Source organism: Lynx rufus, unplaced genomic scaffold, assembly GCF_022079265.1.
Source record: "Lynx rufus isolate CCGP_SWC_20201006 ecotype Redwood Valley unplaced genomic scaffold, mLynRuf1.p SCAF_16, whole genome shotgun sequence".
NCBI lineage: Eukaryota > Metazoa > Chordata > Mammalia > Carnivora > Felidae > Lynx > Lynx rufus.
The window spans coordinates 24,712,945-24,739,806 of record NW_025814830.1 but is presented as its reverse complement, the minus strand read 5'-3'; the positions used below and the strand labels follow the sequence as shown (position 1 = coordinate 24,739,806).

At 53.3% G+C, this 26,862-nt stretch overlaps 1 protein-coding gene and 1 long non-coding RNA gene across 4 annotated transcripts in view; one reads left to right on the top strand and one right to left on the bottom strand.

The window, feature by feature from the left end:
* Positions 1-5,721: 5,721 nt before the first annotated feature.
* Positions 5,722-26,862, bottom strand: part of NOD2 (nucleotide binding oligomerization domain containing 2) — a 36,567-nt gene continuing 15,426 nt past the window's right edge. For 2 of the 3 annotated variants that reach the window (XM_047078392.1, XM_047078391.1), the window contains exons 4-12: positions 24,570-26,388; positions 20,090-20,173; positions 19,796-19,879; positions 17,222-17,305; positions 15,270-15,353; positions 14,441-14,524; positions 12,150-12,233; positions 8,712-8,795; positions 5,722-7,040 (exon numbers count right to left, since the gene is read on the bottom strand). In XM_047078392.1, coding sequence (XP_046934348.1) covers positions 6,968-7,040; positions 8,712-8,795; positions 12,150-12,233; positions 14,441-14,524; positions 15,270-15,353; positions 17,222-17,305; positions 19,796-19,879; positions 20,090-20,173; positions 24,570-26,388 — 2,480 coding nt within the window. In that variant the 3' untranslated portion in view covers positions 5,722-6,967. The other variant, XM_047078393.1, reaches the window with a different exon arrangement.
* LOC124511312 (uncharacterized) lies at positions 18,966-20,245 on the top strand. The gene is made up of 2 exons (XR_006961861.1): positions 18,966-19,105; positions 19,217-20,245. It is a non-coding gene; the product is annotated as an uncharacterized LOC124511312 (long non-coding RNA).

The window sequence follows — 26,862 nt, the reverse complement described above, 5'->3', positions numbered from 1 at the left end:
GGCCCCTGAAGGTCAGCTTGCCACCACGGTGCCAGAACATCTTCAAGTCCCAGGAGTTGAGCTGAGACCCTGATTCTCCTGATTTCAGGTCAGGGCTCTTCCCAGGTCTGTTTAGACAGATTCCCCGACTGAAACGGCCTGTCCTCTCTGCTGTCCAATCCTCCCTTTGTTTAAGGCCCAGCCAAAGTCCTCCCTCTTCCAAGGGTCTTTGCAGACGGCTCCGGGCCCTGCTTGACCTCCTCTATTCACCACCTCCGCCTGTTCCACTCAGCCTGGCCTGGATACACACGACTGCTGGTTGCGGTACTGAGCAGGTAGCAAGCAACATGTCAGCGTCCGAGGGAGATGTCACCCTCGCCATCCGGCGGGGAAGGGCAGACTTAAACTGGGTATGAGATCACTTACTTACTTACTGAGGTTGGAGTAAGCCCCGGAAGGAGAACCGTTCTGAGCACACATACAAGGTGGCCGGGCACTCAGGGAAGGCCCGTTTGAGGAAGTCACCTGTAAGATAAGGCAGTAAATATGGCTAGTGGATGAGGGTGAAGGGAGCCCTTCAGGCAACGGGAACAGGACTGTGCGTGACATGTGGAAGGAACCGAAAGAGACAGAGCACAGTAAATGTGGGCATTACAGAGCCGTTCAGGCAGGACCTTGTGAGCCAGGGCCAAGTTCTGATCTTTAGCTTAAGAGCAGTGGGATCCCGCTGAAAGGTTTTAACAGAGTAGTTAACGATGATTCTAAACTGTCCCGCTTAGCTCTCTCATTGTACACAGCAGAAAACCAGCAAAAGGCCGGTGGATTAAATGGATCTCTCTCCCCCAGGGGCTGGAAACCTGGTCACCTGGTAGGGGCCTGTGCCTTAGAGGGACACCTACTAGTCGTGGTCGTTTCTCAGCCCCTGCCCCGTGCTCCCCAAATGGCTATCACAGACCCCCTCCTACTTCCCGCCTCACCAAATTCGGTATTTTATAGCCTCCTGCCTACTCAGCGTCTCCACCCCACACAGCCAAGGGTGAGCTCCTGACCCTCCTCCACTCCTACCGCAGTCCTCCCGTGCCCCCATCTCAGAAAATGGCAACTTGTGGTGGTTCACCCAGCCTCCCAAGCGTCCAGCCATTCCCCCACCACTCCTGTGAGTCGGGGGCGTTCAGAATAAGCTCTAAACGCCCCTACGGGCAAGGGTATTGTGTGGGCACTTTCTCCATGATAGCCCAGCATGGTGTTCCAATCATGCTCCAATGAGTGGAGAGACGACCACACCGGGGATGTGCTTATCTCTTAGCGAGGGGACATTCCAGATGCCACTGGAACATTCTGTCTGAGGGCTTTTACCCTGGTCACCCAAAAGCTCTTTTTGATAAAATAAAAGGGATTACATTAATCATCTTTACCCTAATCCTGCTGAACTATGAGCCCATGCTCTCCTGTTTGAGCTATTTGCTGTTATCAATGACAAATGATTTCTGTGTGATTTGAAAAACACACCCACAGAGAGAGGGGGTCTCATGCTCTTCATTGGGGCCTTTGCGCTACATCTGGAATCCTATTTGGGGCAGTAAATACATTAGAAATGATCCCATGATGGGGCGCCTGGGTAGGTTCCGTCGGTGAAGCGTCCGGCTTCAGCTCAGGTCATGATCTCACCGTCCATGAGTTCAGGTCCCTCATCGGGCTCTGGGCTGACAGCTCGGAACCTGGAGCCTGTTTTGGATTCTGTGTCTCCCTCGCTCTCTGCCCCTCCCCCGCTCACGCTCTGTCTTTCTGTCTCTGAAAAATGAATAAACCTTAAAAAAATTGTTTTTTTTTTTTTCAAGAAATGATCCCATGATGCAGGAAACCTTCCTCCCTTAGGGAGGAGACACTAATGGTGAGAGGAAAAAGGTGATTCGCTTTGATAATCTTCCGCAACTTCTGTATTCTGCCTCCTTTAGGCAGGTAGGTTCTCCATTCATTTAACAAGTATTTGAACATCTGCTATGCGCTAGGTACCATTCTAGACTCCGTGGACTCTGCAGCGAGCACAGCTCTTGTTCTCATGGAGCTGGCATTCTAGGGAAAGGAAGAAACGCACGTACATCAGGCGGTATGTGCTGAGAAGCCAATATTAAGCACGGCAGCAGAGAAGAGAGTGGTCGGGGACTGCTATTTTGGGTGGATTGTTCAGGAAGGACGCCCTTGATGAGCTGACACCTGAACAAAGACCTGCAACAAATGAGGAAGCCAGCCATGCCACTGCCTAGGGAAGAGTGTTCCTGGAGGAGGAAATAGGCATTTCCTCCTGGAAGCAGTTAGCATTGTCAAGGAACGGCCAAGAAGCGGTGTGGCTGGAGGGCAGCGAATGGGAGTATGAGTGGCAAAGGGGAGGCCAGTGAAAACACAGGGGTGGGCCGGGCCGGGAGGAGACCTTGACTTTCACTCTGCGTTAGATTGAGAAGTTCTGGGGAATTTCGATCAGAGCACAGCTCACCTGACTTCCTTTTTAACAGGCTCACACCATGAGTCAAGGGCAGAAGCAGCGGGGCCGGCTATCCCCCTGGTGAGGTAATCCGGGCAAGGGTGGGCCCCTAAGGAGGCCCTTGTTTCCCAGAAGGCACAGGGGAGAGCGGGGGAGGGGGAGGAGGATGTGGAACGGAAGATGTCAAGAAAGAAATTGTTCCAAGTGAAAAAGGGAGACCAGGGATTTTCAGGGTGATTGATAAGGGAAGGGTGATACTTAGGAGATCGGGCTTGTGGACTATTCCAGAAGCAATGATACATCAGATTAAATTTAGAGCAAAAAGGGGCGCCTGGGTGGCTCAGTCAGTTAAACGTCTGACTCTTGATCTCATGGTTTGTGAGTTTGAGCCTGCCATCAAGCTCTGCACTGACAGCATGGAACCTGCTTGGGATTCTCTCTCTCTCTCTCTCTCTCTCTCTCTAATTAAATAAGCTTAAAAAAATATTTAAAAAATTTAGAGCAAGAAAAAGGAATCTTGGGGACTCTAAAAATCTTGGATTGTCAGCCTGTACAGCTGCAGTCTCTCCCGATGTCATTCTCCAAGGGGAATGGCTCAGGATGGTCCCGATGTCGTTCGTGACCTTGCTCTTCACCTGAAACCTGCCCCCCAGGGCCTGAGCCTATGTTCCCTGGCATGTGGGCCTTGCCAGAGTGTGCACCCCCCACTGCTGTGTGCGTCACCCCTGGGCTGCACCGGTCTCCTGGGTGGGATGAAAGCGTGAAGGTGTGTTGGCACAATAATGAAATGATGCTGTATGTAGTCTCAACTCAGCCTGCTTAGAATGTGATTCCACCTCCCACACTTCTGCGAGGTGTATTCATTCCAGTATCTGGTTTGGGCGCAATCGTGGGGTGGCGGCCGGGGTGGGAGGGGGGGCGGCGGCGGCGGGGGGTGGGGGTGGGGGGAACACTCAGATTGACATTTTTTTTTTCCCTTCTAGGATGATGCTGAATATAATTAAAGACTACAGCTCTTTTAAAAAAATTCTTTTGCTCTGGTACCCCCCTTTTTTTTTCTTTCTGCATATAAGAATTAGGTATTCTTGGCCACAAATCTGGGATCTTGTCTGCTCCTATTCTAGAAGCGAGTTCTGAAATCTGCAAAGTGATTTCTGGAAGTCTGCGGACTTGTTCGCAAGCTACCTGCCCCGGCTTAGAATGCTTTTGGTGGATCTGCTAGACTTTGGAAATTTAGACTCACGGCATAACTTGACGTCTCCCCTTGACTTCACTTAGGTGTCCCAAACGTGACAATCCAAAACAAGGTCCCTCCTGCTTCCAAACTTGTTTCCCACCTGTCTTCCCACCTGAGCTCCAGGATGGTGTGTCCCAGCCAAAATTCGAGGAGCCAGCCTTGAGTTTTCCTTCCTCCTCTTCTCTCATCCATTCCATTTTAAACCTTCGGGAATCAACTCTTAGAATGTTTCTGGAAAACTCTCCTCTGGCTTGCTATTATTCCAAGATCAAACCCAAACCTTTGACCACAGTCCACTAGGTCCTTCGTGACCTGACCCTACCTACCTCCATAAACCCACGTGGTGATGCTCTCCTCTTAGCTTGCCCTCAACATACCATATTTGTTTTCTGTCGCTGCTGTGACAAATCACCACAGTCTTCGTAGCTTAAAACGACACCAATTAATTCTCCTACGGTCCTGGAGGCCAGGAGGCCAGATTCCAAAATGGGCTGCAACCAAAGCGGGAGCAGACCTGTGCTCCTTCCAGAGGTTCTCGGGGAAAATCTGTGCCCTGGCTTTTTCCAGCTTCCAGAGCCGCACGCCTGTCCCATGGGGCCCTTTCCTCCACCTCCAAAGCCAGGAATCTAGCATCTTTCTTCAGTGGTCATACCTTCTCCTGTGTCAAGCCTCCCTCAGCCTCGCTCCTACAAAGACACTCATGGTTGCGATTAGGGCCTGGCTAGCTAATCTAGGACAATCTCCCCAACCCAAGATCCTCATCATAATCACTTAAATTCAGTCCCTTTTGCCACATAAGGCAATATTCACAGGCTCAAGGAATTAGGAGCTAAGTATTTGGGGCCATTATTCAGCCCACTACGCGTACCAAGCCCTTTCCCATGACAGCGTCTTCAGACAACTTGTTCTCTGTGAATAAGCCCCCTCTCATTCTTGGGGTCCCAGCCTCTCCGTCTCTGACCAATCTGAAGGTCCCCCCCCCCATCCTGAGCCTTTACTTCTTCCTAGCACTTACTACAGTGGGCTCTATTTTTATATAACTTCCAGTTCACTAGTTTTCTGCCCACCTCTCCTGCCCCCTCAACCCAACTGCCCTGACGACAAGGATCGTGTGTGTTTTGTTCATCCACCGATTGTCCTAACGTATCTGGCTGGTAAATAATCGCCGAATGGGCTTAAGGAAAATGAAATTTTCCTATTTTTCCAATCCAAGACGCCGCCACACAAATGCAATGCCATGTTTACGCCTCAGAGAAAGCAGGCCCATCGGTGTCCACTCCCCTCCTGATCTTCTGTATCAGAACAGTGGTCTGGACAGAACCTAACGCCACCAATGGAGAGCCCACGAGCACGCTCACAGACAGGAGCCCATGGAGAGGCCGCAGCATTTAGCGAGCCAGGCCCACACAAAACATTTCAAGGAGGTGGATGTCACTTCGGTGAGGAAGCACCTGAGCCCTTGTTCATTAAATGCCGCTGAGGAGGATTTCAACAAGGAGGCTGCTTGCTGAGGAGAGCTGTTCCCGAACCTTCTCCATCCTTTTCCTGGTAAAGACTCCTGGAGCCACTGGGAGAGAATCAAGGGAGGCCCAGGGGCCTCCTCACATTTGCCTTTCAGCCAAGAGGGGCACCAGGAGGCGCCAACACAGCTTAAAACTTCACACTGGGTGGGGAGCCTGGGTGGCTCAGTCGGTTAAGCGTCTGACTTCGGCTCAGGTCATGATCTCGCGGTTTGTGAGTTTGAGCCCCATGTTAGGCTCTGTGCTGACAGCTCAGAGCCTGGGGCCTGCCTCGGACTCTGGGTCTCCCTCTGCCCCTCCCCAGCTTATGCTCTGTCTCTCTCTCTCTGTTTCTCAAAAATGAATAAATGTAAAAAAAAAAAAATTAATTAAAAAAAAAAACTTCACACTGGGTTAGACCCTTGTAAACCAGGCCCAAAGGGCTTTGGTTGCAAGCCCATTTCTATGAATTGCTTTTGCCCTAAACAATAAATTATCTAGTCAAAACATCATTTTTGCCCCCCAAGTAGAAAATTGTGCTTTAATATTTGACAACATTCACGAATATCTTTTAAACATTTTGGTCACCATCTATTGAGACCCCCACAGCTTTGAGGACTCAACATTTCTCCTCCCCTGTGACTATTTACAGCATAAAATTCATGGTCGTGTTTTTTACAAAAACAAACTTGAGAGAATCAAACCAAGTGGTTTATAAATAGTAACCAGTTTGCACAAAAAGTAACGTTTAAGTAATAACACTCTGACCACACCTGACGGTTTAGGGAGGCTTCAACAATGCATCATTTTGAAAAATCCAGAAAAACATCTGCCTTATAAGGAAAAGTCTTTGATTTCGCCCCTGTAAACTTTTGATCCATAACTCTGTATCACGTAACACTGAACCATTTCAGGGGTCTGCTGTCACAACTCACAGGTATCAACCAGAGACCTGGTGGGACTATTCAAAATTCTGATTCTAAAAAGCTGCATTTGGGTGGGGCGTTGTTTCCAAAGGCTTAACTGAAGAGTAATTGACTTCGCTGAAAAAAAAAAAAAAAAAAAAAAAAAATTGTGTGTGTGATATTTGCCGTAGTGTCGTCTTATTTTTTGGAAAATCTAGCCCATCTTAGGGAACGAACGGCTGTCATGTGTCCCCTTTCGATCATGTGTTAAGTATCAGGAAGGAGAGCAGGTGAACTGCAGCCCTTCCCACCCTGGGCTTGGGGGGGGGGGTGGGGGGGGAGGCTAGAAATACCAAAGCTGAGAACACCTATATTCCGAAACTTTACCCTCAGAGGAAGTGCCACGTGCAGGGATCCAGGATGGGGGGAGGGACCAGATGTGGGGAACTTGTGGATGGGCCACAACCTGTGAGTTAAAACATGGCAGAAAGCTGCTCCCTGAATCCGCCTCCTCACTGTGAGGCAGGTGGGAAGGGGGGCCGTTCCTGTGGGTCCAGGTCTCTACAGCACCAGGCACGCAGCAACCTCCACGGGCCCCACTGACCCAGAGGCGGCGGGGAGCTGCTCCTCTTCTACGTTCCGCAGATCGACTCTTGGGAAGAACGGGACGCAAAACAGGCTGCAGAAGAGTTACTCTAAAGGGCACGGTTGCTCCTTCTTCTGCCAGAACAAAGGTGACCTACTGTGCTTGTCCCGGGCAGGACTCGGCTCTGGGTGAACGGACTGCTGCCAGACGGAATCCAGCTTCTGGGATCCAAACCCACGGCCTGTTCACAAACAAACTGAGATGAACGTTGGCCTCCGGGCTTCAGAGCAAGAGTCTGGTGTCCCTCTGGCTGAGCCTCTCAGTCTCCTCTGGAGAGAAAGTGTTGCCTCGGAGCCTAAAGGGGATAAAGCAAAGAGAGGTCTGGGCGAACGCTGAGCCAGAGCGGTGCTTTTAACTGGAGGCTGCTCCTTTCCAAACCTGCGCCTGAACGGCTGGCCCCAAGGCCCCGCTGCAGCCCTCCTGTGCTGGTGTTAGCCTCTGTCCACCAGGGCAGCTCATGAGTCACTGTGTGCGACAAAGCAAGCCTCCGTGACTCTGCAGAGAGAATCCACACCGGACCCAGCCAGCCCTGACTCCCCAAGGCAGGCGATTCTTTTTAAGGCAACAGCAGAATCTGTCAAGAATGCAATGAGCAAGCCCTGATACCCTCCCAAGTTCTGCCAACGGGCGGCAAATAACATCAGAACCCTTAAAATATCAACCTGATGCTGGCCTCCTCCTCCCGGACACAGAATGTGACATTTCCTCTGACCGTGTGAGGGTTTAAAACAAAAACTCACACTCTGCCAGGGGCCTGAGGATCTCACTGCCTGTAGGGATTACACAACCATACAGAAAGGAAAAGCGCTTTATCACAGGACAGATTCCTAGACATCTGTATTTTAAACCTCATCATTGGATGTGTATTGGTGCTGCTGCCTTGGTATGATTTTTGAGGGCGTAACCAGTCAGTCTGCGTATGTAAAGCAGGGGCCACAAGTTTGCAGGGGTGAGACAGGGGGCCTGGTCCAAAACAGCAGGCTTGGGGCAGGGGCGGGGGGGGGGGTTGCAGTCAGCCTGAGCCCATCTGCCCAGCTGACAGAGAGTGCGATCAGCCCTTCTCTACTCTGCTTACTACCTGGCATTTTGTGTGGGGGCCCAGAGAGGGAAGCTTTTGGTAGAAAACTTGGAAACATAGATTTTCATGGGGGGATCTGCTAGTTTTAAAAGATTGGCTTCAGGGCACCTGGATGGCTCAGTCAGTTAAGCATCCAACTCTTGATTTCAGCTCAAGTTATGATCTCATGGCTCATGAGATCGAGCCCTGCATGGGACTGTGCACTGACAGAGCAGAGCCTGCTTGGGATTCTTTCTCTCCCTCTTACTCTGCCCCTCCCCTGCTTGTGTGATAGATAGATAGATAGATAGATAGATAGATAAAGATTGGCTTCTAGACCAGTGCCTGAAACACATATAGTGACATTCACTCATGACGTGTAAAGTCAGGGGAAGCTTTTGTACTTATATGAGTTATAAATATGTCCCTGGAAAGAAGGAGGATAAATCTCTGTAGTTGTGACTCGATGCTTTTTACAAAACATGAAGGAATGTGGCTTTTAATTATAAAATTATAAAGGTCTGGAAACACTAGGCAACAGTACCCACCCCCCCCCCCCCCCGCCAATGTAGCCTCCACCCAGAGGCTCTGATATAACATCCTTGACCTGGGAAGGCAGGTGTAAGTCCCCTGAGTTCTTGTGTCTATTTCATCCTTCATCCTCCTACACTATCACCTGTAACTAAGACCTTTCTGAATACCCGGGATTTAAAAATGAATGACTTGGTCCATGCTTGGAGACGTGAAAACATCTTTCCCAGAGAGAAATCAGATCCACTGTAGACAGAATGCCACTGAATGTCAGAGCCAGGAGGAAAAATTACCCAGTTCCCCTCCCTCTGGGCCCCATTTTACAGATTGGACAAGTGAGGCTCAGAGACATAACGAGGCCCACCGAGGGGGCCTTACCAGACTTCCAGGATGGTATCATTCCTTTCCAGGGCCTGCAGAAGGACTTCAGCTCCAAGGTAGGTGATGTGGTTGTTGGACAGCCTGGAGAGGAAGACAGAAAGGTGAGCTTCAAGAATGTTGGTTCACCTCTCGGGCCTGTCCAATGAAAAGAGGCTTTGGGAGTTGGCCCCCTCGACATGTCCCTCTCTTGTCTGCGATTCCCAATGAGCCCCTCCACAAAGACTCAGTGCCTAAAGAGAAAGGCACCCCTCTCTCCTCTGTTCACCAGATGTGTTTATCTAATGAAGCAGCTACTCCCTTCCGAAGGCAATATCGCATGGTGGTTAAGTATGTGGATTTTAGGGGCACCTGGGTGGCTCAGTTGGTTAGGCGTTCGGCTTCAACTCAGGTCACGATCTCACGGTTCGGGAGTTCAAGGCTCGCATTGGGCTCTGTGCTGACAGCTCAGAGCCTGGAGCCTGCTTTGGATTCTGTGCCTCCCTCTCTCTCTGCCCACCCCCCCCTTCTCTCTCAAGAATAAATAAGCATTAAAAAAAATTTTTTTAAGTATGTACATTTTACTTCCTGGGTTCCCATCCAGCTTACACCACTTCCTTTTAATCTCGAGCAAATCAGTCCCAATTTCCTCATCTGTAAGGCAGCCCTAAAAGAGCACCTGCCTCATGAAACATAAGAATGAAAAGAATGGCATATTCTGTGGTGCAGTTCGCACCATACCCAACTGATAGGAAATAATCAACGAACAGTAATATTTTCGTATGGCGGTGGGCAGGGGAGGGGCGTGGAATCGAGAAAATACAAGGTTGGGAATTGAGAGGGGAGAACTCACACCGTCAGGGACAGCAGGGAAAGAGCCACCGCCCCATGCTGCTCTTTTGCTCACAGCTTGGCCTTCGAGACATCACCACCTGTCTGCCACCTCCACGGAGTAAGGAACATCCGGGAAGCTGACCCTAAGGCAGTGCCAGTGATAACAACGGCCAGTATCTGCTGGGCTTTTACCATGAGCCAGCTCAACACCTCCATCACGCCAGTAACGCTCATGACCCTGAGAGGGGGTCCGCCTAGTACCCCGTTTACACCCAACGCTACAGGAGCCCAAAGCCAAGGAGAAACGGCGGGTAACGGTGGAACTGGGGTCCAAACCTAGGCTGTCAGGTGCCTGAGCCCACACACTGAACAAGCATTTGGCAGTCACTATGCCCAGAAAAAGAAGGATGCTAGCTTTTTTTAAAAAGATACATAAGAAGCTCGCTTTTTATGGGGAAACAGTGAGGGATGATGTAGATCGGTGGCACTTAACTATAAGACTCGCCGAGGCAGCGTGGGACAAGCCCCTGCAGCCCCTGGGGTTGGCTGGGGTAAATGCATGACAACGAGGGGGGACAAATGTGCCACAGCCACACCTGGTTAATGCGAAACCAGGTACCGCGCAAAGCCTGGCGTCCCAGCTTAGACCACCCAGGCACCACCGGGGCCTCCCAGCCCGGTTTCACCCAAGTGACGAGTGGAAGTGTTTCCCCCAAACATTTGGCAACTTGCTCGCCCCTGCAAAGCAACACAAACAAGTGTTGCCAGAGTGGATGGCGGGCTGGCAGCGAAGCACACACTCTCCCGGAGGCAGCTGTCTGCCTGCCTCTGAAGGCGAGCGTTTTCCACGGGCCACATTTGCCAGGGCGGATGCCACCCCGTCCTGTAGCACAAGGAGCCATCTGATGATGCCCGGACATCCCTCTCCAGTGAGACCTCTGGCACCCCCCCCCCCCCCACCGGCAGCGCGGCACCAGCCTCGGAGAGCGCCGGCACAAGGTCGTGATGATCGCGAGCTGGGCTCCTGCTCGCATCCACTCTCCCTGTCCACGCCGAGTGGGAGCCTGCCCGCTGAGCCCGCCACCAGTGGTCCCCACCGCCTCCAGCCACCCACCACTGCTGCTGTCCGGCCCTCCAGGTCCTGGATGCTCCGCAGGACCTCCACCACTGCCTGCTCGCTTTCACCCGCCTTCTCCACTGCCATCGGCCTGATCCAGGCCCCTCCATCTCCCACCTGGAAGACAGCAGGACCTTAATTCCCCCTGACCCGTCTTCCATCTGTTCCGCACAGAGCAGCCGGCACGATCTCGTTATGATGTAAATCAGATGTTACTGTCCTAATTAAACTCCTCCAAAGGTTTCTCATTGCCCCTAGAATAAAGCCCTAAATCCTCCCCATGGCTCTGAGACCTACGTGGCCCCCTCACCCTGCCTCTTCCCCCCTGTATCTTCCCCTACAGTCCAACCATGCTGGCCCTGCCCTCTGTTCTCAAAACAACCAAGCTTGTTTCTGCCACAGGGCCTTTGCACTTGCTGTTCGGTCTTCTTGGAATGCGCATTCCTGAGACCTCAGCACTGCAAGAACAATAACCTTCCTCATTATCCAGGTTTCAGCTCCAATGTCACCTTCTCAGAGAGGCTCTCCCCAGGCAGCTGCGACCCTGCCCTCTCCAGCCACTCCCTGGCACATCTCCTCTTGAATACTCTTTAGAGCCTTTATTATATATAATCTTGTGTATTGGCCTGCTTGTTCATTATATGCCTCTCCCATTAGAATCCCAGAGCTAAGGGGGCTGAGGCCTGCTCTGTTCTTTCCACCGCTCCATCCTCTAGCCTCCAACAGCACTTGGCACAGCAGGTGCTCCAGAAATATTTCTTGCATCGATACATAAGTGGGTGAATGTATGCATGCATGCACAACAACGAAATGAATGAATGCACACATGAATAAATGCAAGCACGCCTGCCTGCATAACCCAAGAGAAACCACTAGCGATGACCGTTAGAACAGGTCTCCCGCCTGAGCCAAAGATGGCCCCGCGAGAGGGATGCTGTCGGCAACCCACCCAAACGCCCTCAGCTTTCACCTCTAACTCCGAGGGCTGCCTGCTGGGAAGACCTCCCCTCTCTGCCTGAGGCCTTTCTCCTGACCCCAGGAGCGTCCTCGCGCAGGGCAAGCCGGAAGTGCCGGAAAATTAATATCCCCACAAGCACGCAAATGAAGGATAGGCAGTTGGCAGATAAATACCCCTGCTACCTCGCTTCTCTGTTGGGTAGGGGCTCCTGGAGCCCCACAGCAAGTCTGAGGTGGTTGCCCTCAGGGATAACCAGGACCAAAACAGGCTTGGTGACCACTTGCCGTGGGTTCCCTTCCCTCCCCTGCTTCATTTCCCTGACCCCTCACCAGGGTTTGCTGGAACCACCTCCCAAGCAAACAACTTGCCCTGGGATCTCTGTCTGTGTTTGGGGGAACCCTGACTCTACCAGCCGTTTTCTGCCAGGCCACCTTAGCATGAGTTAGAGAGGCGGGAAGCTGCCCACATCCACCCCTTGTCCCCCCTCTCCCCCACCGCTGCCCCCTATAAGGCCTGTCATTATCATCCCGGCTCCTTACAGGTTCCTTACTTTAGGACTTTCAAACTTGAATTCCTCTGAAGTCCTTTGGCAAGAGAACACACACCTTCATCCCGGAGATGGTTCTCCTCCAGGCTGGCAAGAAAAAGAGAGAAAATCCCGTTCATATGGTAACATTTGTTGCGGAAGACGATGTCGATAAGGATTAGCCTGCTTGCCCCCCAGTTAGAAAATCCAACATCTGAAAATCTATATTTAGCAGATGAAGTAAGAAGAGATATAGTAAGAGTATGAGGGTTTTCAACTCCAGGGACGTCTCTGGGAGAGAATTCACCCCAGGGCTCCTCTATACAAAAGGTACCCTCACGTCCCAGTGATCTAATATCCTTTTCCCTTTCTTATTAATGGAAGCCTCCTTCAGTTTGGGCAACTATGTGCATGCGCTTGGTGAAAAAACTACCTTTTGACTCTCCACTACAGCCAGTGACATCCACACGGCCATGAACACATAAGGGGAGGTTGACAGATGGGGCTCCAGGAAATTCTCTTTAAAATGGAGAGCTTGGGGCACCTGGATGACTCAGTCGGTGAAGCATCCGACTCTTGGTTTCAGCTCGGGTCATGATCTCAGGGTTCTTGGGTTTGAGCCCTGCGTCGGGCTGTGTGCTGACAGTGCGAAGCCTGCTTGGGATTCTCTCTCTCCCGCTCTTCCCGCCCCTCCCCTGCTTGTGTTCTCTCTCTCTCAAAATAAACTTTAAAAATAAAAACAACAACAAAAGTAAAAATAAAATAAAAGGGAGAGCTGGCCTGGGCCTCCTGCCCTTCCTGGATACACAGACTGAATCTGGGGACACGGAAGCAGTGTCGCAGGTATAGCAGCCATCTGCTGACCATGAGGCAACCAACCATGGCTTCAGGCGAAGCCACCGACTGGGGACCCCTGCTGGCCTCATGGAGCCATTACACCAGCCCTACGCCACCTACCTCCAGACGGGTTGGACACGAAATAAAGAAATCCTTTACTGGTTTGAGCCACTGTACCTAGAGTTCTTCCCTCACTTGCAGCCTAGTGTAGTCATAACTGATACACTCAACGGCGAGGCATGCCTCTAACAAGAATTTCCAAGTGGCAAAGTCCAATCAGGATATAATCAATGGGACACCGGCAGAGCTATCCCACCACAATATCCACTTTGTGACGGTGATCATGGGTTTCAAAGGCCTTCCGCTTCCTGGAGAAATCAGCATATTTATCTCCCTGATAGAATTGGGAACTGCCCAGAACATGTCATAAGAAGTCCAAGCTAGTGGCATCTAAAGGACGGGAGGCTTAGAATCAGCTTCAGGTCAACAGTGTGAGCACAGTTTATGGCTCACCTTTTAACTTGCTCCAAACCCCGCTCCACCTTCCGGGGTGACCTTCACTCTACTTCTCCCGCGTTCTTAGGCACTCAGCCTCCCTTAGAATCCACAAAACGTGGGGTGCCTCGGTGGCTCATTCGGTTAAGCTTCTGACTTTGGCTCAAGGCACGATCTCGAGGTTTGTGAGTTCACGCCCCACGTCGGGCTCTGCACTGTGCACGGCCCGCTCCCGAGCCTCTGTCTCCCTCCCTCTGCCCCTCTCCCGCGCACGCTCTCTCTCTCTCAAAAATAAACATTTTTTAAAAATAAAATAAAACCTGGGAAAGGAACACCTGTGTTTAAAAAAGACTTTATGCATGTAACAATATACGCTTCACAGTTGGAAGCAGTCAGCCCCTCATTTTCCAGGTAAGAAACCTGGGATTCAGAGCTTATTTAACTCGCCTGAGATCACAGCAGGCCTTGAAGCTCAGCCTGCTTGACTCCAGAGTCTCGGGCCTCAACCATTAGGCCACACGGAGGCAGTATACAAGCCGACAAACCAGGAAATATAATTCCGTTAAAAGAATTAGCACCGGGGCGCCTGGGTGGCGCAGTCGGTTAAGCGTCCGACTTCAGCCAGGTCACAATCTCGCGGTCCGTGAGTTCGAGCCCCGCGTCAGGCTCTGGGCTGATGGCTCGGAGCCTGGAGCCTGTTTCCGATTCTGTGTCTCCCTCTCTCTCTGCCCCTCCCCCGTTCATGCTCTGTCTCTCTCTGTCCCAAAAATAAATAAACGTTGAAAAAAAAAAAATTAAAAAAAAAAAAAAAAAAAAGAATTAGCACCTACGTGCCAGGCTCTATCAGCTTCATGCACCCAGCACATAGAAGGACAAACCCAACAGCCCAACCACTCGGTTATCTACCTCTGTTTTACCTGCTTCCATGGAGGAGGCCGGGGAATGAATGAGGCCTCCTCAAAGCAGGGAACCCCTCAACTCACCAGAGTTCTTCCAGGGTCACGTTCTTTTCCAACATTGAGGCTAAGGCTTGAGCCCCCACACTGCCGATGTTGTTTCCCACCAGGCTGGACGGAATCAAGGAACAAAAACACATCAGAGCAGGGGGGGACCTCAGAGATAAGGTAACCCGGGAAGGGCAAAATGCACGAAGCACATAGCCCCACATCCTGGTCTGCTTCGTTCAGACATTACTAACTGACTACAGTGCTCATTTTCATTAAGCTAAGAAGCAGCCTTAGAACTCTTTCTAACGTGATGTCCTGGGTAGCCATTATTCATGGACTGCAGTTGGTCCTTGAGATAAAATATATCTGATCCAGGGGCGCCTGGGTGGCTCAGTCATTGGGACATCGGACTTGATTTCGGCTCAGGTCACGATCTCACAGTTCGTGGGTTCAAGCCCTGTGATGGGGGGCTCTGCGCTGTGTAAGCATGCAGCCTGCTCGGAATTCTCCCTCCCTCCCTCTCTCCCCTTCCCCTGCTCATGCGCACGTGTATGCACACACTCTCTCTCTCTCTCTCTCAAAATAAACCTAAAAAAATTTTTTTTAAATATATCTGATTCAGCCCCAAACCTTCAATTAACAGATAGGGAATCAAGACCCTTAAGGGGAGAAGGAACACCTCCAAAGTCACCCAGAAAGACTCAAGTGTCCTGACTCCAAACCCAAGGGTCTCTTCTTCGCATCCCACTGCCTAACACAGGGGGCTAAGAACAAAGTTCAATCAAATGAAGGACCCTCAAAACTGGCCCAGGCCCCTCCCTTCCTCATCCTGGCTCCCTGTGACCATGCAGACCCCAAAGCTTACCTGAGCCACTTCAAGCTCTGGTGATCACCCAAGGCTTCAGCCAAGGCCCGGGCCCCTTCGTCACCCACCTTGTTGCCCCAGAACCTAAAAAGGCCAACAGATTGTGTCATTTGGTCAGAGAGTAACTGCTATGTGTTCTAGACATGCGTGAACGGTGTCCTTCCTCTCCATGGTTCTGCCCCTCTGGGACCTTCCAGAAAGATCTCAGGGGGGCTCCTAGGCCCCAGCAAAGTGGATCTGCCTCCACCTTTTGGGAGGGATGGTGAAACTGAATTCATTTTTCAGTCAGACTTACAGAATAGTAGAGGCCCACCCAGCACATGTCCTCAGGGACAAGGAACTCAGTCACTCACTCTCAAAGTCAATTCACAGCGTGGTGACACTTTCCCTGATATTTAGGTCAGATCTGCTTCCTGGTGCCTGCTACCCACAGGTCCTCAACTACCCTCTGGGAGCACCCAAAACAAGTCTCACTCTTCTCCCGCAAGCCAGCTCTCTCTCTTGTTCTTCCCTAATGTCCCCCATTTCCTCATGGTGTCATACTCCTTCACCTCGTGGGTCATCCCCCTCAGACCCACAGAAATTGAGAAACTTCCCTTTTCAAAGGTGGAGCCCAACTCGTTCCTTATGACCTGGCTGTTTTACATATGGGAAGCTAGCCCAGACCTGTCTGTGCACATGTGAGCAAAGCTAGCCGAGCTAGGATGTTCACCACGCTTTCATTCATCCGGTTAATATTTATTGAGCTCTGGCTGTGTGCCAGCACTGCTCTGTGCCCCTGGGGAGAGAGCAAAAAACTACGTCATAGCGAAAAACCTGGAATAACGTGAGGGCGCACCGACATGGGGCCAGTTACATAGATTACAGACATCCAGCCAGTGGAATACCAACCAGCTAGTGTTTTAAAAATGAAGTCGTTGTGGTACAAAAGATATATTGTTAAGCAGGCAAAAAAAAAAAAAAAAAAACCACAAAAAAAAACAAAAACCAATATTCAGAACGGTTTGTGTCATATGATAGTATCTGGTGGGAGGGGGGTGGGGGGTTAGCACAGTGCTTGGTGGGTGCAGACAGGTGCCTTAACAAAGAGGTGTTGAAAGAGAACAGCCGGCATACGCTGGTTGTGACCTCGAGCAGGAGAGAGCTTGGTGGGGCTGGGGCCACCCTTGTACTGGACTCTGTGCTCCTGGTGATGCAGCGTGGAAAAGGTGCTGATCTCTCAAGCAACCCGGTTCCGCCCTTAGCTCCGGCTGAGCTTGTGGGCAGCTTGCCTGCCGAGGAAATGGGTTGGGCCCTAAGGTTAGTGTCTCTTCCTACAGTCTTGGGTTCTCAGACTCCCACTTCTCGTCAAATGGATGCCAGCTCACACCAGGTAAGGCAGGACAGCAGCGGGGCTACAGGGGACTGCCCAGTTGCAACCCTGGGGGCGGGGGGGGGGGTTAGTCACTCAGCCGCCAGAGGAAGCCCCTCCCCCCCACACACATACTCTGGGGACCTGTGGTCTGTGGGACTGCCCTCCCAGCCTGTGCCTGACTCCTCTCCCCTCACTGGAAGGCTCCGCACGACCCTGCAGCCGCAAATGCTCAGAAGGACCCGGCGAAGCCCCCTCCTGTCCTGGGTCCCGTCTCCAGCCTGGTCCACTTACTTCTCTTCCCTTGATTCTCACCCCTTGGGTGGGGCCCAGGCAATGGCACTCTTCAGAAGCTCCCAAAGGTGAGAGGCACAGCCCTAGCACCAGTGAGGACCAGAGGGCTTCCTGCCACCCACTCATGGGCACTGCCCACCCCCCACATCCTGAACTTCCTGTTTATTGAGTGAAAGGCAAGTACTGAGGCAGCCAGGGGCCACCCGCTCTCTCCCGCTGCCTCTGGGGCCTTCCAGCTAAAAATTGCACCTGCTAAGTCCCCCAACCTGCCCCCACGGGGGCCCCTCTGCCCCAGAATCCAACCTACCCCAAGAACTGCAAGGAGGCGTTGGCTCTGAGCCCCTCAGCCAGCACCTGGGCTCCCGAGGCAGTGATGTGGTTATTGCCCAGCCTGGAAAAGAAGGCAGGGAGGCTGAAGGAGTGCGGGACGGACGTGGGGGTGTTAGTGCCCAGAAGCACCCGGGGCTGGTGGAGGAAGTGTGTCCCAGACACAGAAACGTGGAGAAAAGCTTTGAGGACCTCTCTACTGGACACGGCAGCCCGACTTCTTCCTGCCTGTCGAGCAGACTGCCCGGGTGCTAGTCTATTCCTGCTTGGCCAACCTTACTCAACCGTGACTCCCGCTAGTTCATTCTCCAGCTGCAAAGGGAAAAAAGTGGGGGGAAACCTGTTTTGCAAAGGAGTGTGACAGGTATGGGCAGGAGGCACTATTGTCAGCTGTCCTAGGAGGTGGTTTCCCCAAGGGAGGGAGGGTGACTCACTGTCACACCTTTTCCTCCTGTCTCAGCCACCAGCTGGTGCCAGACTCCATGCCCCCTGCAGCTTTCCTGGGTCCCTTGTTGCTGCAGGTGGCTGTCACCTGTTCCGCCCAAGCTGCTGGGAAAGGGCAAGGGATTCTGCTGGGGGGTTGGGGGGTTGGAGGAGGGAGGGTTCAGCCGTATCCAGATACCTCAGAGAACTTTGGAGAGGTCCCCAGAACTCTTACTCACGACCCCAGGCTTCCTGGAATTAATAACACACTTTTCCTCTTTTTAGAGAACTTTCACGCCCTTGAAGCCACTCTGGCTGACAACTACCTTGCAGAGCAGGCGCTATTATCTCTTTGAGAAGGGGCAGGGTGCCCTCCCACACCTCTGACCACAGGCTGCCGTGCCGGGAAATTCAAGGTCGCTTCCCACAGGCTGCTTCCAGCCAGTGACTGGGAAACACAAGACTCTGCTGGGCAAATCTGGCTGGAGGACTCCCCCACAGCCTTCTGTGCTCTCAGAACTGCCCCAAGGTCTAGAGGCTTCCTCCCAGCCTTCCTTCCTTCCCTCTCCCCGTCTCTCAGGGTCAGACTTGCGCTGTAGTGAGCTGACTCTCCCAGCCTCCCCCAGCCCCCTTCCCCGTTTCCCCTCGGAGGCATTTTTCCCAACAAATAGTTCCGCATCTAATCCCTTCTGGGAGGGCTGAACTACCGTAGGATAAACACGCTGAGAATTTACATGATTACCCACCACCTTTTAGCCACTAAGCTCCCGCCATAAAGCACTGACCATATCGCGCCAGCTTTCTATGTATCCTAACTCATTTAACCGTTACAACAACCTAGGAGGAAGCTGTAATTATTATCTACATTTTACAGAAGGGGAAACAGAGTCACAGAGACATTGGGCTGACCCAAGGTCACATAGCAAATGAGGATTCAAATCTCAGGGATCCTAGATCCAAACCTCAGTTGGTCTGGCCCCAGAACCCCATGCTCTCTCAACTATTCTGCTATACCAGCCCAAAACCCAGGCTTCAAATTCTGAGCATAGTACCTTCCCACTACCCCACAGCCTTCCCTGGGGGATAGGCCAGCCTCCCGCTCTGGCCACAGCCGCTCTCAGCATCCTGAGTCTGGGGGAGCAGGTGGTAGCAACAGAAGAGAGTCCTTTGTGGGGAGCCCGGGTGACCAAATCTTGACTTGGGCTCAGGCCATGATCTCGCAGTTCGTGAGTCCAAGCCCCGTATCAGGCTCTGTGCTGACAGCGCGGAACCTGCTTGGGATTCTGTCTCCCTCTCTCTCTGCCCCTCCCCTGCTCGCTCTCTTTCTCTCAAAAGGAATTGAATTTTAAAAAGTTAAAACAAAAAGAAGAAGAGAGTCCTTTGTACAGAACAGCGCCACTGGGGCTGGCTTCAGCAGCCCTGCCTGAGACTGGGCCACATGGTTAGTAATTTCAACATGGCGGCTTCGAACCCCAAACCCAGCCCAGCAGGTACGAAGAATGGACAAAAGCGATGGTTTACTTTGTCTTCTTTTACTGCCACATAAATCCAGGAAGCAAGAAGACCCCAGGGAGAAAGAGAAGCCAGGCTGACCCGGGGACCAGCAGGAGAGGTGACTGAATGGTGTCAGATGGGAGAGAGACCCCCACTGAGCCAGGAAGATCAGGAGCAGCAGAAAGGCAGACATCAAAGACTGAAGTGCAAAGCTGGCACCTAGCGAGCTGGGCAAGGACCTTCTGAGAGCTTTTCAGCAACTGGCTGTTACAGCTGTGGTGGCGGGTGACTCCACGTGCCTCCCCTGGCAACACGTGCTCAATGAACACCAGGGAACCCGGTAACCCCAGACAGCTTGTGACACTCTTAGACACAGGGAAGGAAAGGGTCCCAGAAACCGTCTTCAGCCCTGGGGGGCCAAAGGTCAAAGGGCAGGCAACCCTCAGCAGAGCCAATCCTGGGTTTGCTGGGGAGGTCACAGCATTAGCGAAACCCTGCTCAAAGGAGACACTGCCCCTGATTCAGTCAGCAGATCACGAGCCCAGTAGGGGCCGAACCAGGGCCAGGACCAGACCGAACTGACTCAGCTCTGAAGAAGAAAAGCAATTTCCACAGAATAGGAAAGCCCTGGGCTCACCTCAAAGCCAAGAAGTTCTGCCTGCACGCAAGGAGCCTCGCCACGGAGTGTGCACAGCCATCGGTCAGTTTGTTGTTGAAGAGACTGGAACGTTCCAAAGGAGAGGAGACATGGAGACCTAGCACAGCAGTCAGGGACCACCCCAAGCCCAGGGTAGCCTGTTCCCGCGACCCAGGAGTCACCTGCACCCTCCAAATATGCCAACACCCTCGCCGCAGCTCACGGCTGCTGCCCAAACGGCACGACCCGGAGCGTGGCCGGGGACACGATGTCCACCACTCGAGCCCGACTTACGCCAACTTCTGCAGCTGCTCACAGTGAAGAGCATGTTCGACGAGCTTGCAGATGCCTCGGTCTGAGATATTGTTATCTCGCAAGCTAAGAAAAAAAGACAAATAGATTTGGAAAATGGAACTGATAAAAGAGAAATAAACAAGACCCCAAAAGAGACTTCTGCTCGTGCCCAAAGTGCCAGCATCTGTGTTTCTGGGAAACACCGCAAGGGCTGAGCACCCCAAGAAAGAGGAGACGCCCCCATCCCTGGTCAGGGTGCTGACGTCATGCACCATGTGGGGGACCGCTCAGGAGGTGGGGCCCCAGAGCTCCTGCTAAAGAACGCTGGAGTCCCGGCGGGTCACTGGAGTCCTAGGCTGAGGCACTGTTTCTATGCTTGTAAAACAGAAATGATCACCATAGCAGCCTCACACAAGGTTCCTAGGTGGGAGGGTGTGGTGGGAACTAGCCAGGCCACCCTGGGGGTGACGGTGGGTACCAGACGGCAGACCAGTCAGACAAGAGTGGCCAAGACTCTGGAAAACCAGCAAGTGAGCCGTGGTTAGGGAGGCCCTGCCGTCCAGCACTTCACCCCAGTGACATCACTCCTGTCGTCAGACCCTGCCCAGAAAGCCCCCTCTGACACTCCTCTCGGGGTGGCGCCCCCAAACTCCCCTGATCACAAGATCTTCAGAAAGCATCCCTAAAATACAGACTCTGGGGCCCCTCCCCTGGAGCTGGCAATTCTGGGAGTGGGGGTGGGGTGGGGGGTTGGGGCCCAGGGATCTGTGTATATTAACAACCATGCCTAGGATTCTTCATCCTCGGGCAGATCTGGGAGACCCTGACTTAAAGGCTAACAGCTTGGGGATCTGGAATCTTCCCTCCATGGAAACTCTCATCCTCAGCAGCCACTTACTAGCTATTTGCTGTAAAAAACAAAGGGGGGGGGGGGGAGATGGTATTCCCAGCCTCACCTGGCTGAGAGAGGATTTAAAGAGACAGCACACACAAAGCCCTGTGAGTGCCTGGCGCAGGCAGAAGGTAGCTGTAATCACGGCTGCTCGCACGCATGGGGCATCTGATGTGCCAGCACCGACCCAAGCGCTTCCCAATAGTAAAGGTGTTTAATCCTCACAAAAGCCCACGACATAGGTACCATTATGATGTCCGTTAGAGGGAAGGCAGTTGAGGCACAGACAAGTGAAGTGACTTTGCCAAGGTTGCACAGCACCTAAAGGATCTGGGCCCCAGGCGGTCTGGCTCTAAAGCCCACCGTTAAGCATGACCTTGTACGCCTCTGTCCCAAGGCCCCCTGTGGGCTCCTAGAGCCGTGATTTCCAGGCTTCAGGTTGTGACCCGTTGGTGGGCACGAAACCAACTTCAAAGGTCCTGAGCGGCGTTTTGAAAAGAGGAAAAGAATGAAAGACTGCAGCGTGCATCAGAGTTCGCACGGGAAAGTCATTCTGTGAAGTTTTTGTTTCAGGTTTGGACGCCTGTGCATCTAAAGGTGCATTTGCACCTTCTCTCTCACTGTAGGTCACAGCCAAAAAATTTTGAAAGCCAGAACCCTAGAGTCAGATCCAGGGCCTAAAGAAAGCTATATGGGGGCACTTTGTAGACAGGCTTCCTGGAGGCTGAGGGTTTGTTTCTGTTGGCATGGAAACATTTCAAGTGGGAGAGATACAGTATGGCTCTGGGGGAGAGGAGCACCTCCTCACCAGCCTCTGTCTCTCTCTGTCTCTGTCTGTCTCTCTGTCTCTCTGTCACACACACACACACACACACACACACACACACACACAGGAAATACCTGACCTCCAGATCATTTCCCCTCCCACATAATGCTGGCAATTTCTGTGTGGAGAGTAAAGAGCAGTAGAACCTAGTCAAGGTCTTTTATTGCTCATGGAAAATCAAGCTGGTTCCCACAGACCAGCTGTTTTCACAGGGTGGCTCTGGACCCCTTGGAGCAGTATCACCAGGGATGTCAATTAGAAAACATAGATCCCGGGGCGCCTGGGTGGCATAGTCGGTTAAGCGTCCGACTTCAGCCAGGTCACGATCTCGCGGTCCGTGAGTTCGAGCCCCGCGTCGGGCTCTGGGCTGATGGCTCGGAGCCTGGAGCCTGTTTCCGATTCTGTGTCTCCCTCTCTCTCTGCCCCTCCACTGCTCGTGCTCTGTCTCTCTCTGTCCCAAAAATAAATAAACGTTGAAAAAAAAATTAAAAAAAAAAAAAAGAAAACATAGATCCCTGGCCGCCCCCCCCCCCAGACGGAGGGAGCGAGAATCGCTGGGGGTAGGCTTCTGAATCTGCATTTCTACATGCTTCTCTGCACCTCTAGGCTGAGCATGGTTACCAGACCATCCTCATTTTCCTCTGAAAATGGAGAGAGACCTCTAGTCCCCCCCTCAGCCCTTGGACACATCCTGGGAGTGGCATGGCTTTCCTGAGGAGAGAGGATCCATTCATTCTAGGGATGGACTGGTCTAGAAGGATCATCCCAGCCAGTGGTTCCTGACCTCCCGGGGCTCGAGGACCCCTTTGAGAACTATGGGCTCATTATCCACAAGAATGGACTCGTAATTCTATCAGGTAAATGACTCCCACAGATAGGTCTCAGACTTCTTGAGTGAAAATATGGCGGTTCCTCCTTCCTGGGGAGATCGAGTATTGTGCTGGCCATCTTTCCATTTCCCTGGCCAGATCCGCTTTCCTCTTTCTACCTGGCTCTTGGTCCTGAGGGGCTGATGCCCATGGACTACAGCAGCAGGCACCCTGTGTTGGCTTCCCGTCTGGGGGTCAAGGCAAGAACAAGAAGGGGAGGAAGAGCCAGGGTTTATTCCCCCAGGCCCCACCCTTCCAGCTTTCTGTAGCCTCAGTTTCTATCAGGCAGCCTTCGCCACACCTCTCCCCCAGCCCTGCCCCTCCAGGCTTGAGGACGGTGACAGCCCCGTCCCCACCCCCACCGCCACAGTCACTGGCCCCAGGACCCTGCACTTTCCCTTCTCGCTCTTCCTAACTGCTGCCCAGTCCCTTCTAAACAGTCTGCAAACCACCCAATTTCAATGTGTCATCTGTTTCCTCCTGATATATTCACAACATACATTACCTATAATGCACACGTGAGCTGCATAAAATATGCTAACGTTATATTATTATTACATTATGCGAACAAACTTATGACCATGGTCCCTATGGAAAGGATAACACAGGCCACCCTACAATTTCTAAGAGATATCCATATGTTTGCTCCAAAGAGAAAAAAAAAAGTCTTAATGCTGTAGCCCAGAGGAAGTAGGCCATCATAATATATTCAAGGAGAGGCTTGTCCCTTGCTTCGGGGCAAATAAAGTCACCTGGGATAGACCAAAAGCCCTGGAAGGCTGTGAGTCGATTTTAACTTGAAGCTACCTTCTGCTTTTTCAGTGGTTTTAAACAGGGCGCAGGACATCCCCTTTCAAGGACGGAAGGGAAGTTGGGGAGTCTGCAGAACGCTGGCCACGAGACCCGGGCATGCCCTCTGCTCTCACCTGGCCCACGGGTGCTGGAACAGACAGTCCCAAGGGGGAAAGCTCACGCCCTCAGAGGGGGCGGGGGGAGGGTGCTGGGAGCAGTAGGGGTGGTGGCGAAAATCTCATCTGGACCCTGCACAGCATGCGGGCTACGAGGGCAGGTGGCAGTCCGTGGCCACTTTCCAGCTCTTGGATCCTGAAATCCTCATCTCATTGGGATTTTAAAATCTCTCGTGGGGCACAAGTCACCTCTAAATTTCGGCTCGTTCCTAATACAGACACTTAGCACACAAAACTTTGCACATCACTTCAAGGTTCTCATGGAGCCCCTGAACGCTGTCCATAAATAGGCTGCTTGTGGGGAGCACAGACCTGTCCCCGGAAAGGTGTGATCTGTGAACCCCAGCTCTACCGTCTCCTGGGTCACTCGAGACCAGTCACTTTGCTTCTCTGAGCCTTGATTTGAGGATAATGGGGAGCATCTGGGTGGCTCAGGGGGTTGAGCGTCCAACTTCAGCTTAGGTCACGATCTCACAGTTCGTGAGCTTGCGTCTTGGATCACACAGCCTGCTTCAGATCCTCTATCAGTCCCCCACTCACGCTCTCTCACTCTCTCTCTCAAAAATTAGTAAACATTAAAAAATTTTGAGGATAAGGGGGATAATAACGTCCCTGCCTACAGCCCAGGGTGGTCACGGAGATTAAAGGAATTAATTCCAGGAAGCGGGTAACACAGTGCCTGACACCCAGGACATTCAATAAGCACGGCTGTCGTTCTCCTACGTTGTAACGAAGGCTCGGACGGGGGAAGGGGCTGGGCTGGGGGTTGCACAGAAGGGGTGGCGGGGCTGGCACTGGGCCCCAACTCCTGGGTCCCAGCCCGGTGCTCCCACACCAGCATCTCCGGGGTGGCATCCCTTCCCCCCCTACCTCCCCCCACCCCGCGCCAACCCGTGCACAGCGGGCAGCGCCCAGCAACACTCACTAAAGAGCCTTGCACACGTCGAGACAAGGCAGCAGCTGCTCCACACCAACGTCACCTACAGAGTTGTGGTCCAGCTGCAGGGCCACGGGCCGCCGCAGGTGTCGCAGCACAAACGCCAGGGCGGCACATTCCGCGGGGCCCACGCCGCAAAAAGTCAGCTTGAGGTGCCCGACCTTCAGGCCTCGCACGGCCTCCCGCGCCAGTCGCTCCTCCTGCATCTCGTACAGGCTGCGGCTGAGCCAGACGAACCCGGGCATGGCGTGCATGCTTTTGGCCTCCCCGGGCACGGCCGGGGGGATGGCGTGAAAGTGCTTGTGGAGGCTGCGCGACAGACACCACCGGGCGCAGACCCGGCGCCGGAGCAGGGCCTTCTCAGACGCCTGGCCCTCGGCCAGCAGGCCCCTGTGCTCCCGGGACAGCAGCCCCGCCAGGAAGGCCGCCGTGATCTGGAGGTTGTGCGGCTCGGCCTCCTGGAGCAACGCCGCCACGCCGCCCTCCTCACGCCCCGGGCGCCGCACGCACGCCGCGGGCAGCAGCCTGGCCAAGAGCGAGCCGCCCGGCGTGTGACAGCGGAAGAGGCGTCTGAGCGAGGACGGCGGCACTTCGGCGCTGAGCACGAGGTAGAAGGCGGCGAAGAAGCACTGGAAGGTGATGTGCAGGAATTCCAGGGGAGCGACGCTCCCGGGCGCGACGCTCTTGGCACGCACCAGGAAGCCGAGAGAGACGTCGTCGCCGTCGACGTGTGCCGCCTGGAGCTGCCTGGAGGAGAACACGTAGCAGCACGTGCCCAGGCCCCAGAGAGCCAGCCAGCCGAGGTGCAGAAGGGCGGGGAGCCTGCCTCGAAACAGCCCGGGCCCCGGGCTGCGGGGGGCCGCGTCGGGCGGGGAGGCGCGCAGCAGAAAATGCTGCACGATCAGCAGGTACATACCCGTGGTGGTCCTTGGGGACCCCCCGCCCGGCAGCAACAGTTCCTGGTGGCATTTGGACACCATCCACGTGATGACGGGAAGGTGGCACAAGCCGTGCAGGGCTGAGGTCGCTCTGAGCATGCGGATGAGGCGGTCGGCCACCCCCGGCTGGCGGTGGCGCTTCCTCAGGTACAGTTCGATGCCCTCTTCCGAGAAGCCCTTCAGGTTGAGTTCCACGCGCAGGTACTTCCTGAGGAGAGCCGACACCGCGTCCGGACGGCTGGTCAACACCTTGCGGGCGTTCTTCAGCAGGTTGCCCTGCAGTAGGTTGAACAGCAGATTCTGGACCGACGTGGGGTCGGTCGGAGAGCAGTGGCGCTCGCCGCGATCCGTGAACCTGAACCTGAACTCGTCGAAGCCGTCGAAGGTTAAGAGGACGCGGTTGGGGTGGTCAAGGAGGAACTGGAAGACGTCCTGGCGGCCGACGTCGGGCCAACAGCAGTGTTCAAAGAGCAGCGTCTGCACGGACAGCGGCTTTGCCACGCGCTGCAGCTGCCGGCAGCTGAATGGGAAGACGAAGAGGAATTCCCGGAAGTGGCGCCCCGTGGCCCACAGCAAGTGCACCCGCTGCAGCAAAGTGCTCTTGCCGCTGCCCGCCTCGCCCACCACCAGCACGGTGTCAGCGTCCTCGTTGAGGTGGCCACAGGTGCTGAAGAGTTCCTCCAGGCCCAGGGTGGCGGGGCTTTTCGGTGGGGGTCCGGCCACGCCCAGCTCTGTCCGGATTTCCAGAACATTCTCTGTGTACACTTCCTCCAGGCAAAGATTGTCTGCCCCATCATAGGTGCTCAGGAAATGAGACTGAGCAGATAGCGTGGTCCTCAGCTTGGACATGTACTTCTCACACGCGGCATCTGGAAGAAGAGGCAAATGAGGCAGGATGGTGGGGAAGACGCCATCTGACAGAGCAGGTGCATGGGGGAATGTGATGTTCTGCGTGGAGACACTAGCCGGCGCGGGCCAGTCCTGGCTGTCCCCTTGCAAGCTATGGGCTTTGATGATAGTCACGTAACCTTCCTTAACCTGGGTCTCCCCCCCTGTGAAGGAGGAAAATGGTGGCCCCTACCTTATAGGGTTTACACGGACCAATTAAGATAATTCAAGTCAAGTGCTTCCATTCAGTGTCCAACACAAAATGCTCAAAGGATATTAGCGAGTGGTATTATTATTACTGACATCGGGAAGATCTGTAGATTAGAAGGAGCATTGGGCTGGGATCAGAAGACCGGCATTCCAATGCCTGTCCCGCCATACTGGTCAGATAGCCTTCACCACTCAACCTCGGTTGTGTCTTTCTAAAGACAAACGGTGTAAGAGCCTAGGAGCGC